The 21,794-nt window shown below is 45.7% G+C and overlaps 1 protein-coding gene across 1 annotated transcript in view; it reads left to right on the top strand.

The window, feature by feature from the left end:
* Positions 1-21,794, top strand: part of LOC115114315 (chromodomain-helicase-DNA-binding protein 7) — an 82,744-nt gene that overhangs the window by 16,317 nt on the left and 44,633 nt on the right. The window contains 3 exon segments of the mRNA XM_029642446.2: positions 5,529-7,065; positions 7,068-7,534; positions 20,979-21,466. Of these exon segments, the coding sequence (XP_029498306.2) occupies positions 5,706-7,065; positions 7,068-7,534; positions 20,979-21,466 (2,315 nt within the window). The 5' untranslated portion in view covers positions 5,529-5,705.

Below are 21,794 nucleotides of genomic sequence, written 5' to 3'. Positions count from 1 at the left end.
AGTGTTGAAGTTTCGGGGACACATTCCTCCTCCCCACTCGTGCACCCAAGCTACATAATAAGTACTGTGACACACACACACACACACACACACACAAGCCTCCACTATCCTCTTCACACACACAAGCCTCCACTATCCTCTTCACATACTCAAGCCTCTACTATCCTCTTCACATACTCAAGCCTCCACTATCCTCTTCACATACTCAAGCTTACACTATCCTCTTCACATACTCAAGCTTACACTATCCACTTCACATACTCAAGCTTACACTATCCACTTCACACACACAAGCCTCCACTATCCTCTTCACATACACAAGCCTCCACTATCCTCTTCACATACTCAAGCTTACACTATCCTCTTCACATACTCAAGCTTACACTATCCTCTTCACATACTCAAGCTTACACTATCCGCTTCACATACTCAAGCCTCCACTATCCTCTTCACATACTCAAGCCTCCACTATCCTCTTCACATACTCAAGCCTCCACTATCCTCTTCACATACTCAAGCTTACACTATCCTCTTCACATACTCAAGCTTACACTATCCTCTTCACATACTCAAGCCTCCACTATCCTCTTCACATACTCAAGCCTCCACTATCCTCTTCACATACTCAAGCCTCCACTATCCTCTTCACATACTCAAGCCTCCACTATCCTCTTCACATACTCAAGCCTCCACTATCCTCTTCCCATACTCAAGCCTCCACTATCCTCTTCACATACTCAAGCCTCCACTATCCTCTTCACATACTCAAGCCTCCACTATCCTCTTCACATACTCAAGCCTCCACTATCCTCTTCACATACTCAAGCCTCCACTATCCTCTTCACATACTCAAGCCTCCACTATCCTCTTCACATACTCAAGCCTCCACTATCCTCTTCCCATACTCAAGCCTCCACTATCCTCTTCACATACTCAAGCCTCCACTATCCTCTTCACACACTCAAGCTTACACTATCCTCTTCACACACTCAAGCTTACACTATCCTCTTCACATACTCAAGCCTCCACTATCCTCTTCACATACTCAAGCTTACACTATCCTCTTCACATACTCAAGCTTACACTATCCTCTTCACATACTCAAGCTTACACTATCCTCTTCACATACTCAAGCTTACACTATCCTCTTCACATACTCAAGCCTCCACTATCCTCTTCACATACTCAAGCCTCCACTATCCTCTTCACATACTCAAGCCTCCACTATCCTCTTCACATACTCAAGCCTCCACTATCCTCTTCACATACTCAAGCCTCCACTATCCTCTTCACATACTCAAGCCTCCACTATCCTCTTCACATACTCAAGCTTACACTATCCTCTTCACATACTCAAGCCTCCACTATCCTCTTCACATACTCAAGCTTACACTATCCTCTTCACACACTCAAGCCTCCACTATCCTCTGCACACACTCAAGCCTCCACTATCCTCTTCACATACTCAAGCCTCCACTATCCTCTTCACATACTCAAGCCTCCACTATCCTCTTCACATACTCAAGCCTCCGCTATCCTCTTCACATACTCAAGCCTCCGCTATCCTCTTCACACACTCAAGCCTCCGCTATCCTCTTCACACACTCAAGCCTCCGCTATCCTCTTCACACACTCAAGCCTCCGCTATCCTCTTCACACACTCAAGCCTCCGCTATCCTCTTCACACACTCAAGCCTCCGCTATCCTCTTCACACACTCAAGCCTCCTCTATCCTCTTCACACACTCAAGCCTCCACTATCCTCTTCACACACTCAAGCCTCCACTATCCTCTTCACACACTCAAGCCTCCGCTATCCTCTTCACACACTCAAGCCTCCGCTATCCTCTTCACACACTCAAGCCTCCTCTATCCTCTTCACACACTCAAGCCTCCACTATCCTCTTCACACACTCAAGCTTACACTATCCTCTTCACATACTCAAGCCTCCACTATCCTCTTCACACACTCAAGCCTCCACTATCCTCTTCACACACTCAAGCCTCCACTATCCTCTTCACACACTCAAGCCTCCACTATCCTCTTCACACACTCAAGCCTCCACTATCCTCTTCACACACTCAAGCTTACACTATCCTCTTCACATACTCAAGCCTCCACTATCCTCTTCACATACTCAAGCCTCCACTATCCTCTTCACACACTCAAGCCTCCACTATCCTCTTCACACACTCAAGCCTCCACTATCCTCTTCACACACTCAAGCCTCCACTATCCTCTTCACACACTCAAGCCTCCACTATCCTCTTCACACACTCAAGCCTCCACTATCCTCTTCACACACTCAAGCCTCCACTATCCTCTTCACACACTCAAGCCTCCACTATCCTCTTCACACACTCAAGCCTCCACTATCCTCTTCACACACTCAAGCCTCCACTATCCTCTTCACACACTCAAGCCTCCACTATCCTCTTCACACACTCAAGCCTCCGCTATCCTCTTCACACACTCAAGCCTCCACTATCCTCTTCACACACTCAAGCCTCCGCTATCCTCTTCACACACTCAAGCCTCCGCTATCCTCTTCACATACTCAAGCCTCCACTATCCTCTTCACATACTCAAGCCTCCACTATCCTCTTCACATACTCAAGCCTCCACTATCCTCTTCACATACTCAAGCTTACACTATCCTCTTCACATACTCAAGCCTCCACTATCCTCTTCACATACTCAAGCCTCCACTATCCTCTTCACATACTCAAGCCTCCACTATCCTCTTCACATACTCAAGCCTCCACTATCCTCTTCACATACTCAAGCCTCCACTATCCTCTTCACATACTCAAGCTTACACTATCCTCTTCACATACTCAAGCCTCCACTATCCTCTTCACATACTCAAGCCTCCACTATCCTCTTCACATACTCAAGCCTCCACTATCCTCTTCACATACTCAAGCCTCCACTATCCTCTTCACATACTCAAGCCTCCACTATCCTCTTCACATACTCAAGCTTACACTATCCTCTTCACATACTCAAGCTTACACTATCCTCTTCACATACTCAAGCCTCCACTATCCTCTTCACATACTCAAGCCTCCACTATCCTCTTCACATACTCAAGCTTACACTATCCGCTTCACATACTCAAGCCTCCACTATCCTCTTCACATACTCAAGCCTCCACTATCCTCTTCACATACTCAAGCTTACACTATCCGCTTCACATACTCAAGCCTCCACTATCCTCTTCACATACTCAAGCCTCCACTATCCTCTTCACATACTCAAGCTTACACTATCCGCTTCACATACTCAAGCCTCCACTATCCTCTTCACATACTCAAGCCTCCACTATCCTCTTCACATACTCAAGCCTCCACTATCCTCTTCACATACTCAAGCCTCCACTATCCTCTTCACATACTCAAGCTTACACTAGGACCCAATTTTTTTGCCTGATTTAGTTCTGTTTAATTTTTCCAGGTGTCCGTTTTCCACTTTTTTTCTTAGGGCTCAAAATCACAAAAAAATAAATAAATAGAACATTCAAGGTTAATGTTTTTTTTTTTTTTAACCACATCAGGAGACTATTTCAGAGGTCTGGGAAATTTAATGCAAGTGCACACCAGGAAGAGCCATTGTTTGGTTAAGCGGTGTTGCTGTAACGCTCATGTGATTGCAGAGTTTGCAAAACAAATGGCCACTGGATTGACGCAAATCATGATGGCATTCTGCCAGGTAGGCATAGGCTACTTTGGCGTTAACATTTAAGTGAGGTTTTCGGGAAAGCCTTTTCCATCTCTACCAGAAGACGGTTATCATTAGCATCATCACAAACTTTTCAGAAAGTTGCATGAAAATACGAATCACAGACTCATTTTCTTGTGATTTACTTGGGTAAATTAATGTTTTTTCTAATAAGTCCAATAGATTCAGTTTATTTCCTAAAATCAATAAATGTAATATTGTTGAATTCCGTTTTAACATCTGGGCTCCGTAACGCTTCTTTCATAGGGCCCTACTCCGCCTCAAGCCTAACCCACACATAAACACACGTCACGTGTTGAGTTGGACACCCAATCCCTTTGCTAGCTCTCCTTTCAGCCTGGTTTATCTCACACCTCCGTAATACCGCCAGCTCATCTGATTTACAGAGCGCAGCGGACGCACGCGCAGGTTGAGGATACGCATGATTAGGGGATACACGATATAGGCGTAAAATCTAATTGCGTTTAAAAATAATAATAATAATAATGACCAAATATTGCTATTTTATACTTGGCTAAACTTTTGGAACCATAAAATTAGAATGATCATTCTAGTTTTATGGTTAGAATACAGTGGGAATAGTTTTGTTTGGCATGACAATGGAAGTAAGGGAGATGGTTGTGACGGAGTAGGGAACCAAATTGTTTCCCAGGGGACCCTAATTTGGATTAAATAGATGGGTACATTCAAAGATGTAAAAAAAAAAAATGTTATGCCTTTTCCCCTCTCATTTAAGAACAAGCTGCACAAGCAGTGCTGATGTATTTCACCACTGGTACCAGCCTGTATAAGAGCAAAGGTTTGCCAGCAAGATAAGTGGATTTAGCTAGCCAGCTAGCTAGTGATTACCTTAAGGGTCTAACATGTTTTCTAGGCACATTTGCAGCTTGCTAAGACCAACCAACTAGAGATTTGCAGAGACAGTTACAAACTAATAGTATAAAATAGAAACGTGGATTTATATAAAGAAAGAAGCAAAGTGAACTGAGTTATTGTTTCAAAATCAGTTGACTGCTCACTGTTTAGTCAGTGCATGCAGAGTGCAGCTCGAGCACCAGGAACTGCCTGCTGGAGTGACGGGGGCGGGTCTTGTGTGTGTGAGATTGGGCAGTTTTGAGCGAGAACTCCGTCAACTTGAGCAATAAATCTAAAGTTTAGAAAAGGCGTGAGACGGCTGTGGAATTTCAAAATGTCGCTGCTTCTGGCGGTATGGATGTTGCACATGTCAGTATTGCGATTTGTATTAAACTATTAAAAATTTTTGTGCAGCCCCACTCACTCGCGATGCACCCAGAAACACACACAAAATATACACTCACTCTTACACACTCACTTGAGCTCTGCCTCTCTCTCCTCTGCCCAACAAAACACACACACGCTTGAGCAGGTGGCTCCCCTCCTTGTATTCTCACATCTGCTGGGCTGATCTGGCAGCTGCTGCTGTTTAAACACCCCTGCTTCTGCCCAGGCCTTTGTTCTTTTCCAACCAACAACCCATTCTAAAGAATGAATGAGTTTAGGCTTGTGTGTGTGTGTGTTGGAAGAAAATCTTTTGTTTGAAAGTAAATGGAAGCAGAGGTGGGGTGGGGGATGGGGATGAAAGGGTGGGGGGGGGGGGGCGTTTACAACTGATTAAACTGCTAAACATGTGCCACTTAAGAAATCTATTTCAGTTAGGAGGTTTAAGAACAGGAGTGGCGTTGCACAATTGACCTGATATAGCTGATTCTAATGTTCCTATCTCTCTCTTCCCCTTCTGTCCTCTTCCTACCTCTCCCTCCCTCCAGGTCCCATAACCTGGCTTTGCCTGACACTGCGTTCTCATTCTCTGAGAGAATTAGGGAAATATGGAGTGACATGCTGCAGATTAGTTAGCGGATTAGCGGCTTTGAGGACATCCACCTCTGTGTGAGCGCAGATTCCCTGGAGCTCCGCTCCCCCCAGCCGCCAGGTCCCCAGCAGCCATGGCCGACCCAGGGATGTTGAGCCTGTTCGGGGACGATGCCAACCTGTTCTCGGACGGGCTGGAGGGCCTGGGGGACTGTGGCTTCCCCCAGGGCCAGCCCAACCCCATGGGGCAGCAGATGCCCCACGAGCACCAGGGCTACGGTTCGCTCTCCTCCAACTCCCTCCACCACCCCTCGCAGGCCGTTCCCGGACAGCCCAAGATGGGCCACCCATACGACCCCTTCGCGGGATACGAGCAGCAGCAGGGCCGGATGTTGGGCAACGGGCCCGCCGTCAACGGCATGGCGTCCCCACATTCGCGCTACCACAACAATCCCCAACAACCTGGAGGGGGGCACCATGTCTATTCCGGGGCGCAGGGTGACGGGCGCGGCCAGCCATTCCCTGACGGAGGAGCCGTGTGGGGCCCCCAGGCTGGCCCCGGGCAGGGACTGCCTCCATTCCAGCAGCAACAGGCCGCCACCCAGGCCCCCTCCCACCAACAACACGGCCCCTCAGGGCCCCAGGGCCACGGCCACCAGATGGGCCCCTACATGGGCCGAGCCGACTATGCGACCATGCAGGGCCACTCTGGTCAGACCCAGACGCCCCCTAGGATCAACCACTTTCCCCAAGGTATGGGCCAGGAGCCCAGCCACTACATGGGCCACGTGGGGCTCCAGCAGAACCCTAGCATGACAGGTCCCCCCATGCGCCACCCAGCCCAGCAACAGCAGCCTCCACAGCAGCACCCGCAACCGCCTACCCAGCAGTTCCTCCACCGGCCCAGCCAGGAACCCATGGCCTCCCACACCCCTCGCTTCCCCCACAGCCCCTCTCGCCAGCAGCAGGTCCTTGCCGGGAGGCCCCACCAGAACATGGGGTTCAACATGCACGGCCAGGCAGCCCCCCCTGGTGCTGTAACCAGCTCAGGGCAATACCCCCCCTACTCCCAGTACGGCAACCTTAATCAGGGATTAGCCGGCAGTGCAGGGATGAGTCCCGTCATGAGCCTCAGCAGCACCAGCAACAACAGTAACGCCATGGGGCCAGCCCAGGTCCAGCGCTACCCCAATGTAGGTGGACCCCCACAGCGCTACACGGGCCCCCAGGTACACCAGCAGCCTGTCCACCCCAACCAAATCACCGGACAGCCCATGCACCCTTCCCAGCCCATGCACCCCTCTCAGGCCCAGGCCACCCCCCAACAGCAGCCCCACCTCCCCACACCGCCTCAGGGATCCTACGGCTCTCCCCCCTCCATGTCCCCAATGAGGGGCATGGGAACCCCTGGGGGCACACCTCCGCCTCAACAGGGCCGCCCCCCGAGTGTCGGCCTGGCTCCAGAGGTAGGGGGCTACCCTGGAGTCCCACTCCAGCCCCTAACCCCATGGCCCCCCCTCAGAGAAACCCCACTCCCATGGGTGCTCAGCAGCCACACCCCCACCTGCAACACCACACTCAGCACCCTTCCCACCCGCAGCAGCACCCCCACATGCCCCCGGGCCAGCAGCTCTACCCCGGCATGCCCCCTAACCAGCGACTCCCACTCGGCCAGGTGAGACCTCCAGGTCCCATGGCCCACGGTGAGCCGACCGGACCCCAGGATCAGCGGCTGCTCCCTATCCAGCAACAGGCTCCCAGACCTGGGCAGCAGCTGCAGCCTCCTCCCATGGCCTTCCAGCAGCTGCAGCAGGTGCACCCCGCCCAGGCTGCTTTGCCCCCGTCGCAGGCCCAGACGCACCTGGCCGGCCCCCACCACCAGAACTCTCCACCCAACCAGCCACCCTGGGCGCCACCGCCACACCAGTCGCCTCCAACCCCCCAGAAAGTGCCTCACATTCAGGTGAGTTCCCTTTGATGTGGTTTTTTTTGTGGGTTTGTTTTCATGTGCGTGGGGTATTTGTGTGTGCGTGGGGGGGGGGGGGGGGGGTCCTGTGACATTTAAAAACTCAGTGGTGCTCTGGGTGGAGGTTGAATGGGAGTTTTGAGGTGTGTGTGGGAAATGGATTTTTACAGCGGTTTGTTTCCTCTCCACTGCATATCCTGGCCCTCCCCAAGACCCAGGCGCCACAGTACTAATCTCCTAACCCCCTCCCATCTCCACCCCCTCTCTCTGAGGGGGAATACTCCCTTCCTGCTCTCTAAGCATCTCTCTCCTCCCCGTCTGCTCTCTTTCCGCCCGCTCTGCTCTCTATTCCATCCTCACTTCCCTCTCTTGTTTGTTTAATTCTCTCTCTCGTTGTCTGCCCCTCTATCTTTTACTCTTTCCCCCTCTATCCCTGCACCCTATCCTGTTGTTTTCCATGTCTCGCTCTTTTCTCTCTCTGCTCTCTGTGTGTGTTTGCCTTGTCTGTCTCGAAGGACTCATGCGTGAGTTAATGGTGTACAGCAGGATGTGCCCTGTCGGGAGAGAGAGAAGAGGGGAGAGGGGGGCAGGGGAGGATAGGGGGGAGTCAGTGGGGAGTGGAGGTTACCAGCGCTCAATAGTTTGCTATGTGTGTGTCCTGGCTTCCATTAGCTTGTTTTGTGCTCAAAGCCTCTTTCCCTGCTAACCCATTCACATACAATGGCTGCCCTGTGGCAGCACACACATCCAACACTTAGCATCTCTATTAGTCCTCTTCCTCATTCACACCATTACCACTCTCCACTCCTCCTCTTCCCCTTTACCAGCAGTGGCCCCCTCGCCCCATCCCCCTGGTACCAGGGACTCCTATTAGGGAGTTTTGTGGCTGACATTTAAGATGTCAGAGTTAATTTGCCCAACGCGAATGACCTAGATGTTAGGCACACAGTTAAGCCTCATAGCATTGCTTCAGTCCCTGGCTACAAGAACGTAACCCCGTTATGTTAGGCTGGCTGAGGGAAATGCGCCCGAGGACGTCAAGACCATGATGGCGTTATTGTTCCTGTGGTGGATCTGATTTTCCCCCCCTCCCCCGGACGCAGTAGCAATGTCTGGCGCTTCAGCTCTCAACTCTGCATCACTACTCTAATATGGTAATAGGGTTCCTGACAGTCAGCAGCTCCTTTAGCTCCCAGCCGTGTCTGCCCTGGCTGCTGTAATATGGTTATGCAGGGTCCGATATCGCGACCAGAACAGTCGTGTTTGCGGCCGTTTTGACTTGGCAGTGCGACACACATTTTTAATTTGTCATAAAGGGTGTTTTTTAAATATATTTTTGTACCTTCATGATTTTTTTATTATGATTTATTCAAACAGTAATGTGCAATTGACCAAACATAAACCAACTTTCTGAAGTGCGCATATGGTCCTGTAGGTCTAACACTTTGTGTAGCCGTTAGGCATTCGTTAGCATTGCTGACAGTCTTTGTGTGGATGGAAATGCAATTTAAAACAAACTTTTTTAAAGTAGCAATCCAGTGACCATTTTGTTTTAAACTCAATCACAAGTGCGCTACAGACAAAGGCGGTGCGTCATAAGCTAAGGTTCCCCTAAAGTAAATGTAATTAAATTGTCAAAATGATATAGCCTAATTAGCCTACTCGTATACAGTTAATTCAGAAAGTATTCATACCCTTTTCTGCCTCTTGTCTTACGTTAGTCTTATTATTAAATGGATCTTCATACTACACACTACACCATAATGACACAACGATAATTGTTTTTTGATCATTTTGGCTAATAAAAAAAATACTTAATTATTCAGACCCTTTTCTGTGAGACTTGAAATTGAGCTCGGGTGCATCCTCTTTCCATTGATCATCCTTGAGATGTTTCTACAACTTGATTGGACTCCACCTGTGGTAAATTTAATTGATTGGACATGATTTGGAACCACCAAGACTCTTCCTAGACCTGGCCAAACTGGGCAATCGGGGGAGAAGGGCCGTGGTCAGGGAGGTGATCAAGAACCCGATGGTTACTCTAACAGAGCTCCAGAGTTCCTCTGTCGAGATTGGAGAAACTTCTAGAAGGACAACCTTCTCTGCAGCACTCCACCAATCAGGCCTTTATGGTAGTGGCGATAATCAAGATTCTCTGGTCTGATGAAACCAAGTTTGAACTCTTTGGCCTGAATGCCAAGCGTCATGTCTGGGGGGAACCTGGCACCATCCCTAAGGTGAAGCGTGGTGGCATCATCATGGTTAGAATGTTTTTCAGCGGCAGGGACTGGGGGACTCGTCAGAATCAAGGGAAAGATGAATGTTGCAAAGTACAGAGATCCTAGATTAAAACCCTACTCCAGAGCGCTCAGGACCTCAGGATGTGGTGAAGGTTCACCTTCCAACAAATCAAATGTATTTATATAGCCTTTCTTACATCAGCTGATATCTCAAAGTGCTGTACAGAAACCCAGCCCAAAACCCCAAACAGCAAGCAATGCAGGTGTAGAAGCACGGTGGCTAGGAAAAACTCCCTAGAAAGGCCAAAACCTAGGAAGAAACCTAGAGAGGAACCAGGCTATGAGGGATGGCCTGTCCTCTTCTGGCTGTGCCGGGTGGAGATTATAACAGAACATGGCCAAGATGTTCAAATGTTCATAAATGACCAGCATGGTCAAATAATAATAATCACAGTAGTTCTCGAGGGTGCAGCAAGTCAGCACCTCAGGAGTAAATGTCAGTTGGCTTTTCATAGCCGATCATTAAGAGTATCTCTACCGCTCCTGCTGTCTCTAGAGAGTTGAAAACAGCAGGTCTGGGACAGGTAGCACGTCCGGCGAACAGGTCAGGGTTCCATAGCCGCAGGCAGAACAGGACAACGACCCTAAGCACACAGCCAAGACAACGTAGGAGTTGCTTCGGGATGTCTCTGAATGTCCTTGTGTAGCCAAGCCAGAGCCCGGACTTGAACCCTGTGCAGCGACGCTCCCCATCCAACAGAGCTTGAGAGGATCTGCAGAGAAGAATGGGAGAAACTCTTCAAATACAGGTATTTCAAGCTTGTAGCGTCATACCCAAGAAGACTCTAGGATGTAATCGCTGCCAAAGTTGCTTCAACAAAGCATTGAGTAAAGGGTCTGAAATACTTATGTAAGTGTGAGATTTCAGTTTTATGTGTATATTAGCAAATATTTCTAAACCTCTTTTTGCTTTGTCATTATGTGGAATTGTATGTAGATGTGTGGAAAAGCTATTTAATACTAATACTAATAATACTAATACTAATACTTAATAATATTTTAGAATGAGGCTGTAACATTACAAAATATGGAAACAGTCAAGGGGTCTGAATATTTTCTGAATGAACTGTCTAAATGTTTGTTGGGTTTCTACATTTGAAAACGAGGATGGTCCAACTTGGGCTACCATGGAGATAGTCAAGCCTTCCAACTTCTCCTGTCTTGTTGCTGTGCTCCCCAATGCCAATGAACCTCGGCACCCCATATTTTAAATCCTTTTGTCAAGAACTCCCTTAAAATCTCGTCCCAATTCCGAAATCACTTTAGCCTAAAACATGCAATTTGCTTCTCCCCATTTAATACTCTAATTGTCTGTTCATCATCGCAGATTTACACCGTTTTTCAGTTCTGGCATAGGAATGGTCTGGTGTTTATTAGTGACCTATTTGTTGATAACACATTTGTCTCATTTGATATTCTGAGGGTTGACCATAATGTTCCCACTACTTTCTACTTTGCTAAAGAATTTCCCTTCATTTCCACTCGAGCCCTCTAATTGTCCAGTTGAGAGGTGCTCAGATCTTAACATGTATCTGAAGGGCACAATTTCCAGATTATAGGACATAATACAGAACATTTATCTGCCTTCCTGGGCAAATACAAAATATCCATGGGAGCAAGACATGGGTGGCGAGCTTTTTGTTTGAAAATGTCTGTTATTTATGTTAGCGCGTTTGGTATACATATCCAAACTCTCATTCTCTGGTCAGCGTTATATCGGACAAAAAGTTATATTACCGGTCGAAGAAACATTTCAAACTGATTACAGAATCAATCATTAGGATGATTTTAACATGTAGCTTCAATAAAGTTCCAACCGGAGTACTCGTCTTCGTGAGCAATGGAACGTAAGTGACTACCATGAGGAATAAGCATGATCAGAAAATGGCTGACTGCCAGACACCTGACTGATTCTGCTATCATTCACTCCCACAACACCATAGTCTCATTATAATTTAGATTGTGCAACATCATTAATACCTCAAAGGGATTTCATTGGGGACTCTGGTGAATACACACAAAGCTCAGATTTCTGACTTCCTGTTTTGATTTCAACTCAGGATTTTGCCTGCCATATGAGTTCTGTTGTACTCAAAAATCATTCAAATAGTTTTAGAAACTTTAGTGTTTTCTATCCAATACTAATAATAAAATGCATATATTAGCAACTGAGACTGAGGAGCAGGCCGTTTACTTTAGGCACCGTATTCATCCAAGCTACTCAATACTGCCCCCCAGCCATAAGAAGTTAATGCAACCGCTGTCAGATTTCAAAAACACTTTGCTGCGAAATCGAACAAATCAAACCGTGCAATAATCTGAGTACAGCCTTTAGACAACAAAGCATCCCAATAGATACCCGCCATATTGGGTAGTCAACATTACTCCGAAATAGCATTTGAAATATTCACTTACCTTTGATCTTCATCAGAATGCACTCCCAGGAATCCCAGTTCCACCATAAATGTTCGATAATGTCCATCAGTTATGTCCAAATATCTTCTTTTGTTAGGGCATTTGGTAAACAAATCCCAGGTCGCGCCGAACGTCAGACAAAACGTTCAAAAACTTCCGTTACAGCCCGTAGAAACATGCCAACCTAAGTATGTAATCAATCTTTAGGATCTATTTAACATAACTTCATTAATGTTCCAAACAGACAATTCCTTTTGTCTGTACAAATGAAGTGGAAAGTAGCAAACTTTCACGTGAGCGTGCCAGACCACTCACTCAAAGAGCTCTTATGAGCCCCTCCTTTAGAGTAGAATCCTCAAAACAGGTTCTAAATGCTGTTGACATCTAGTGGAAGCCTTGGGAAGTGAAACATAACTAATATCACCCTGTTTCTTCAATGGGGGCTGAATTGGAAAAACTGCAAACCTCAGATTTCCCACTTCCTGGTTGGATTTTTCTCAGAGTTTCGCCTGCCATATGAGTTCTGTTGTACGCACAGACATCATTCAAACAGTTTTAGAAACTTCAGTGTTTTCTATCCAATACTAATAATAATATGCATATATTAGCATCTGGGACAGAGTAGGAGGCAGTTCACTCTGGGCACGCTATTCATCCAAAAGTGAAAATGCTGCCCCCTATCCCAAAAAGGTTAAACAATTAAAAATACATATTTTATATTTTCTTCAAATAGCCACCCTTTGCCTTGATGACAGGTTTGCACACTCTTGGCATTCTCTCAACCAGCTTAATGAGGTAGTCATCTGGAATGCATTTCAATTAACAGGTGTGCCTTGTTCATTTGTGGAATTTCTTTCCTTAGTGTTTGAGGCATTCAGTTGTGAAAAGGTAGTGGTGGTATACCGAAGGTAGCCCTATTTGTTAAACCACAAGTCCATATTATGGCAAGAACCACTCAAATAAGCAAAGAGAAACGACAGTCCATTACTTTAAGACATGAAGGTCAGTCAATACGGAAAATTTCAAGAACTTCAAGTACAGTCGCAAAAACCATCAAGTGCTATGATGAAACTGGCTCTCATGAGGACCGCCACAGGAATGGAAGACCCAGAGTTACCTCTGCTGCAGAGGATATGTTCATTAGCGTTATCTTTCTCAGAAATTACAGCCCCAAAAAATGCTTCAGAGTTCAAGTAACAGACACATCTCAACATCAACTGGTCAAAGGAGACTGCGTGAATCAGGTCGAATTGCTGCAAAGAAACCACTACTAAAGGACACTAAGAAGACACTTGCTTGGTCCAAGAAACATGAGCAATGGACATGAGATCGGTAGAAGTCCACATTTGCGATTTTGGGTTCCAACGTGTCTTTTGTGAGATGCAGAGTATGTGAATGGATGATCTCATGTGTGGTTCTCACCATGAAGCATGGAGGAGGAGGTGGGGTAGTGTGGGGGTGCTTTGCTGGTGACTCTGTCTGTGATTGATTGATTTAGAATTCAAGCCACACTTTACCAGCATAGTTACCACGGAATTCTGCAGTGATACGCCATCCCATCTGGTTTGGGCTTAGTTGGACAATCATTTTGTTTTTCAACAAGACAATGAACCAAAATACACCATGCTGTGTAAGGGCTATTTGACCAAGGAGAGTGAGTTAAGATGGTTTGGGATGATTTGGACCGCAGAGTGAAGGAAAAGCCAACCAGTGCTCATCATATGTGGGGAAAAGCAGCCAACCAGTGCTCAGCATATGTGGGGAAAAGCAGCCAACCAGTGCTCAGCATATGTGGGGGAAAAGCAGCCAACCAGTGCTCAGCATATGTGGGAACTTCAAGACTGTTGGAAAAGTATTCCTCATAAAGCTGGTTGAGAGAATGCCAAGAATGTGCAAAGCTTCCATCAAGGCCAAGGGTGGCTACTTCGAATCTCAAATATAAAATATATTTTGATTTGTTGAACCCTTTTTTGGTTATTCCATGGGTTATTTCATGGTTTTGATGTCTTCACTATTCTACAACATAGTAAAAATAAGGAGAAACCCTTGTGTAGGTGTCCAAACGTTTGACTGCTACTGTATGTGTAACTATTAACCCCAACCTGTTCAACTAATTTTGGAGTACTTCCCCTAGATCAGAATGTTACTACGCATCAGGCAAATGCAACAGCAGTTGCCTCACTGCTAGCTCTCTGCCTTGTCGTCTTTTTCTGGTAGTCTGAAATGCCAACTTCCTTTATGCAGTGGGTTAAGGAGGTGATGTCATCTCTGCCGCTAGAAAAGGTTTGGTGCACTTTGCTTGGGCGCCCTACAAAAGTCATGTCTGATCTAGTGGCCATATTGTGATACAGGTTTTTTTCTTCTCCATTTTAATTTTTTTTTGTCTACTTTTCTGTGATATCTCTGTATGATGCCTTGGTGGGTGGAGTAATAATGGGTTGGGATTGTTGTGCTGTTTTCTCCCTGTTCAACTCAAAACACCAGTGGGAAAAAGTTAGTGTAGAACCCTTTTATGGGTCACTAGTAGGGGTGGGAGATATTTGGGGAGACCTCAATCTGATAATTATTTTGTACTGTTAATAACTAGGTAATTCCAGACTAAAATTGCTGTCCTAATTTAAAATAGTTGCATTCTCATGAAATCTTAGTATGTTGAAAAAATAAGGCTTATACGGAACCCAAACCGGCTGCGCTATCGTGCATAAGTTTATTTTGTCCCCCTACATCAAACGCAATCATGATACGCAGGTTTAAAATATCAAAACAAACTGAACCAATGACATGGGGCGGCAGGGTAGCCTAGTGGTTAGAGCGTTGGACTAGTAACCGGAAGGTTACAAGTTCAAACCCCTGAGCTGACAAGGTACAAATCTGTCGTTCTGCCCCTGAACAGGCAGTTAACCCACTGTTCCTAGGCCGTCATTGAAAATAAGAATTTGTTCTTAACTGACTTGCCTGGTTAAATAAAGGTAAAAAAAAAATATATATATATATATAATAATAATTTGGGGACAGGTCAAAGCATTAAACCCGTATGGCAATTTAGCTAGTTAGCTTGCACTTGCTAGCTAATTTGTCCTAATTTAGCTAGCTTGCTGTTGCTAGCTAATTTGTCCTGGGATGTAAACATTGAGTTGTTATTTGATCTGAAATGCACAAGGTCCTCTACTCCGACAATTAATCCACACATAAAAATGTCAACCGACTCGTTTCTAGTCATCTCTCCTCTCAGGCTTTTTCATCTTTGAACTTATATGGTGATTGGCATCTACACTTTCATAGTATTGCCACAACAACCGGCAAAAGTTAGGCTTTCAATCACCCATTTGGGTATAACCAATGAGGAGATGGTACCTGCTTCTGTAAACCAACAAGGAGATGGGAGAGGCAGGACTTCCAGCGCGATCTCAGATGCTCGTTGGGGCGCGCCAGCAGCGTGGGTACAATAATTGAATAACATGTATTCCTACATTTATTTTGCGACGCTCGCAACGTTGCGAGCGGTGTAGTCAGGGTATTAGTTGATTAATTTAAAGTCATTTTCAACATATTGATACAGCCTAACTGCTAAAACTGCAGTTTGGATTTGTAAAGTTCAAATTGATAGTCATGCACAATATATTGTCACTGTCAAATATCACTATTTGATTTAATCGTATATCGGCCCAATCCATGTCTAGTCCACGCGGGTTACCAATTCTTTAAGTCTACTACGGTTGCTGAGCTCATGGATACGGGCTCCATGAACTTTCTTCTATATAGCAAGCAGAACCAATCATGCTCTAAAGAAAGAGTCACCCACGTAAATATCACTATAGGCCTGAGCAAAAACTATTGCTGCTTGGTCTGACGGTATCGGTGTTCTGTGTCTCCCGCTCCTAGCGACATCCAGAGCAGGCGGCATCAACTTTTCCAACCGAACGACACAATGCCTTTTTTTTTTTTTTCATCAGTCAAGGAGGCAGCTGAGCAAGTCTGTGTAGACGACTCTGATTCATCATTTCCCCATCTGCCAAAGCAATGATGTGGGAAACATTGGAATACCAAGCTACCTGGAATATTATGAATGTATCTGCCTGCCTTGTGCCTACAGAGTTGGAAAATATTGCTTTGCATTTTGGCGGTGCCGGATATGTTTATTTTGTTATAAAAGTGCATTAGGAAGGCCATAAGCTGCACCTGCACGTGTTGAAGGCTACAAGTATGGATTCAATTCTTCAGTAGCATTTCGTCCATTATGATCCCATTCGGAGAATGGACACGTTTAAAAAGCCCATAGATTTAATCAGCAGATGCTAGCTAACTGGACCCATTTGACAGAGTTAATGTTTACAAATGTGGGCTTCTCCCATGACTGCTGGAGCTGGCACGTTTATCACTTCACTTCAGCTCCCTCTAGTCCATTTTGTTTTCAAGGGGATAGACTGAAAGACGAATTCAAAAGTACTTTTGAATAAGAAAAGGTGTCCTTGGAGTCATTCTGCCTTTTCAATTTCAGCTGTCGTAGGAATTCTGCACCTGGTTACCTCCTGGCTAACACAGTGGATGTTATTTTTGGTTGGCATCAACAAACAGTAAAAAAATAAAAATAATGATAACTTAGTCAAAGGCCTTATTCTTTGGGGCTGTTGGATCACCAACTTATCCTCCAGTGATGGTAAGGCCCATTTTAGGATATCCAGCCATCCAGTCCCTCAAGTGCTTGAACTCCAAAAGACTCAATCTACCCCCACCCTCTCTCGAAACCACAACAAAACATTGGTTGATTGGCATCTAGGGTCTTTTACACCCTTAGGCCACATGTCTGCCATTTTTGTTTTAAGTGTCAAATTGGCATCAGTCGGGAACAATTTCAATTCCGCAAAATGAATTGAACAACCGACATGGTAAAGAAATATTCTGGATTGAAATGAAACTGACCCTAACACTGATTTGCACAGGGCTGAAAGACAGGTGGTCCCAGGGGTTTCTAACCGTAGCCTGTGAGCAGTGGTCTGCTAGTTGCAAGGAATTGACAAACCCCAGATGGTCAAACCAGTGGTTCTCCATCACCTGTGACGATACAGTTGACTGTTTCTAATGCCATCGTTGTCCATATTTTATGCTTCCTTCAAAGAATACTGAATATGAAAAATGAAGGACCATATTTGTAGCATCGCGATGGCGTCGTTCACCCTGGAGGTGTTGTGGTGAAGGACCACAGCCACTCGGCAGCAGTGGCCGCCCTCTGCTCTGCTCCTTCAGGGAGTATTTAGCTCAGAGAGCGAGCACTTTGGCTGCCAGAATAACCGGCACATCACTCTTCCCCTCCGAGAGATGAAACCCAATACCGTCCGTATCGTATTCTGCACTGCTGCTGTCACATTAGCAATGCAGTGAGTGTGTGCGTGCACCAGGCCCATTGTCATTCATGTGATTGATTATCGGGGAAGCTGGGCAAGAGGAGACGTTTATCCATTAAAGCAGCAGTCCAAGCCCTCTCTCGCCTTTCTCTATTTCTATGGCCAGCCTGTCTTCTGCACACCTCTGTTTGGGGATGGGCATAAACGCATTCTCTGTGACCTTGGTGATGTTTGGCATGCACCATGCACCCAATCTGTCTCTTCGCTTGTTTACAGGAAATTTGCATTTGACTGCCGCAGTTGTGGTTTCCGAAAGTTTTTTTTTTTTTTTTTTGGTCTCTAAGCGATCTGCAGGCCTCCCAGATAAAACGAGCACGGTACAAATGGGACCTCATCTCATCTTTTCATTCGTCTGAATTTCCTTCTTTCTTTCTCTACTCTCTTTAGTGAAAATACTTGCGCACACTCCAACCAGCTCAGACAAGGGGGATGTTTTCGAAGACTCCTTCGGCAAGAGCTGTGGCATATTGCAGTAAATTTGCTTATGTCCATAAATGCACTCTTCCCCCCCATTTTTTAGAAGTATGGATATAATTTATTCGTGTCATAATGCCTTCGCCCCATCTGCTACTGGGACTGCGGGCAGCTGGAAGCCCCAAACAGCTGCCAACGTGTTTCCTGTCAGCCCAGCTCTACTGGGGATAGAGAGCAGGGGAGAGGAGAGCTACTTCTGTCTCTACAGGAATAGAGGCTAGACTAGAATTACCAAGTCCCTCTCTCTTTAGGAATAGAGGCTAGATTAGATCTAGCCCCAGACTCTTTAGCAATAGAATTCAGATTAGAGCCACCAGCCTGGATAAATTGCATATATTGTCTCTAAGGCTAAGTTGTAGATGTGCGCTCTTTCTCTATAGACCTATAGGTTTAGATTTAGTCGATTTAAAAAAATATATAATAATAACTTTTTATTTAACCAGGCAAGTCAGTTAAGACCACATTCTTATTTTCAATGACGGCCTGGGAACAGTGGGTTAACTGCCTGTTCAGGGGCAGAACGACAGATTTGTACCATGTCAGCTCGGGGGTTTGAACTCGCAACCTTCCGGTTACTAGTCCAACGCTCTAACCACTAGGCTACGCTGCCGCCCCGATTGTCTCCATGCTGAACTAAAGAATAAATACAATTTGTATTTGTCACATGGTTCGTAAGCAACAGGTGTAAACTAACAGTGCAACTCTTTATTACGGGCCCTTCCCAAAATGCAGAGGGGTAAAAATGGGAAAATAAGACAAAGAATAATTACACAATGAGTAACGATAACTAGGCTATATACATACACAGGGTACCAGTACGGAGTTGATGTGCTAGGGTTTGAGGTAATTGAAATAGATGTGTACATATAGTGTGGGTTAGTGCTGAGCGATTTAGCCGAAATTAAACTAATTGGTCAACGTCGGTTCAATTACACTGAACAAAGGCATAAACGTAACATGTAAAGTGTTGCTGGAAAAAAGTTCCCAGAAATGTTCCATAAGCACAAATAGCTTGTTTCTTTCAAATGTTGTGGACAAATTTGTTCACATCCCTGTTAATTAATGAGCATTTCTCCTTTGCCAAGATAATCCATCCACCTATATCAAGAAGCTGATTAAACAGCATGATCATTATACACCTTGTGCACCTTGTGCTGTGGACAATAAAAGGCCACTCTAACATGTGCAGTTTTGTCATACAACACAATGCCACAGATGTCTCAAGTTTTGAGGGAGCGTGCAATTGGCATTCTGACTACAGGAATGTCCACCAGAGCTGTTGCCAGAGAATTGAATGTTCCATAAGCTGCCTCAAGTAATTTTAGGGAATTTGGCTGTATGTCCAACCGGCCTCACACCCGCAGACCACTTGTATGGTGTCGTGTGGACGAGCGATTTGCTGATGTCAACGTTGTGAAGAGAGGGCCCCATGGTGCGGTTATGGTATGGGCAGGCATAAACTATGAACAAATGCAATTGCGTTTTATCAATGGCAATTTGAATGCACTTAGATACCGTGACGGGATCCTGAGGCCCATTGTCATGCCATTCATCCGTCGCCATCACCTCATGTTTCAGCATAATGCACAGCCCCATGTCGCATGGATCTGTACAGTTCCAGGAAGCTGAAATTGTCCCAATTGTTTTCATAGCCTTAATACTCACCAGAAATGTCGCCCATTGTGCATGTTTGGTATGCTCTGGATCAACATGTACGACAGCGTGTTCCAGTTCTTGCCAATATCCAACAACTTCGCACCGCCATTGAAGATGGGTGGGATAGCATTCAACAGTCCACAATCAACAGCCTTATATGCAGATGTCGCACTACCTTTTTAAGTATCGGTGACCAACAGATGTATATCTGTATACCCAGTCATGAAATCCATTGATTAGGGCCTAATGAACTTATTTCAAATGACTGCTTCCTTAAATGAACTAACTCAGTCAAATCCTTGAAATTGTTGCATTTATATTTTTGTTCAGTATATATATTTTTATTTTCTATGATCTCAATGTGCACATTGCACAATTTCTTTTGAGATGCATCCCGCCTGAACTGTGCGACGTAGTTTCCAACAAGCCAATTTTCTACCTAGTTTAGTTCATTGAATGTGGTAATTAACTACAATGACCATAATCCATTGCGCATCTACTTGTCCGGTCTGTTGTACGGAAGAGAGAAGAATGCATGATCATGAGGGTACTGCGATCGATTTGTATTACGCTGTCAAAGTATGCCTGCCTGCCTTTGAAGAACTAGAAAGTAGTGATGTTGTCAGGCCACATAGGCAGCAGCTCGATGAGTTGTCTTGGAATTAAATAATAGTCATCAAATAAAACATGTAATATACACAACTGGAATATTTTATTAAAGTCATGTGAATTAATAATTGGTAAGCAGTCACTAGCATCATGAGACTTTTATTCATGTTTTATTCTGTTAATGCATTCAACCCAAATAATCTAACTGAACCAACCTCAAAAAGCTAATCGCTCAGCACTAGTGGGGATCAAGTGACTAAACAATAATAAATAGTAGCAGCAGCATATGTTAGTATACAAAGAGGTAGCTAGCTGTTGGGCTAACTATTTAGCAGTCTTATGGCTTGGGGGTAGAAGCTTTAAGAAAAGTATTAAGCTAGCAATAGCCGTACTGGAATAGAGATAATGACTACGGTGGGGAACGGCAGGTGTAATGGTTGGGGCAACTTGTGGAAAACATATTTTTGTTCACATCTTTTACGAAAACTGTTTTAACCCTAGAGTCGTTATGTGATCAGCATTTTTGTTTTCCGCTGCTGCTGAAAATATTTACTGATCTTATTCCGTCTCTTCTCCTGGCAGCATTCCCCTTCAGATCCATCATCCGTGACGACAGCTTCCGACAGGACATCCGCCTCGGGGGCGAGCCTCCAGACAGCCTACCGTGACCAGCAGCCCACGGACACAGAGCAGAAGCCAAAAAAGAAGAAGAAGAAGAAAGCCAATGTGATTGAGAAGGGTGGGGAGAAGGGTGGAGAGGGGGAGAAGGGCGGAGAGGGGGAGAAGAAGCAGAAGAAGAAGAAGAAGAAGAAGAAAGGAGTTATGGAGGAAGGTGATGAGGAGAGGAAGCCAGACGTCGGGGACAGCTGCGGGGCTGAGGTTGACCCTCTGACAGGCGCCCTGGAGGAATCGCCGGCGCCGGATAAGAAGACCAAGAAGAAACCAAAGGACAAGGAGCCTAAAGAACCCAAGCCACCCAAGACACCGAAAATGCCCAAGACCCCCAAAGAGCCCAAGGAGAAGAAGGCCAGGAGCACCACCCCTAAGGCCAAGATGCCCAAGAAGCACAGGTAGGTTACATCTGCATTACTTGACCTGAATGTAGGCTACATCACTCTAGTAGAGGCTTAACTATTAATAGCAGCACTACATTTAGATGATAGGCTACATCTAGGCAAGGCACATACCTCTACATAAGCTGCTCTCTAACTACTGTTATTGAATGCCTTGCTGATTTGTCTGTGTTCAGGTCAGTATTTATGATTTTAGTACTTAGTTGGATAAACCTTGCTCTTCAATCACGTGACCAGTCAGTGGGAAACACAGGTCACGACCCTGACTTTGTGAACACCCAGGTGGACGAGGAGTGACGTGTCTTGGCACATGTCGGCAGGGGCA

Source organism: Oncorhynchus nerka, linkage group LG9b (genome assembly GCF_034236695.1).
Source record: "Oncorhynchus nerka isolate Pitt River linkage group LG9b, Oner_Uvic_2.0, whole genome shotgun sequence".
NCBI lineage: Eukaryota > Metazoa > Chordata > Actinopteri > Salmoniformes > Salmonidae > Oncorhynchus > Oncorhynchus nerka.
The sequence above is the reverse complement of the archived record's forward strand: the minus strand, read 5'-3'. Positions and strand labels throughout refer to the sequence as shown.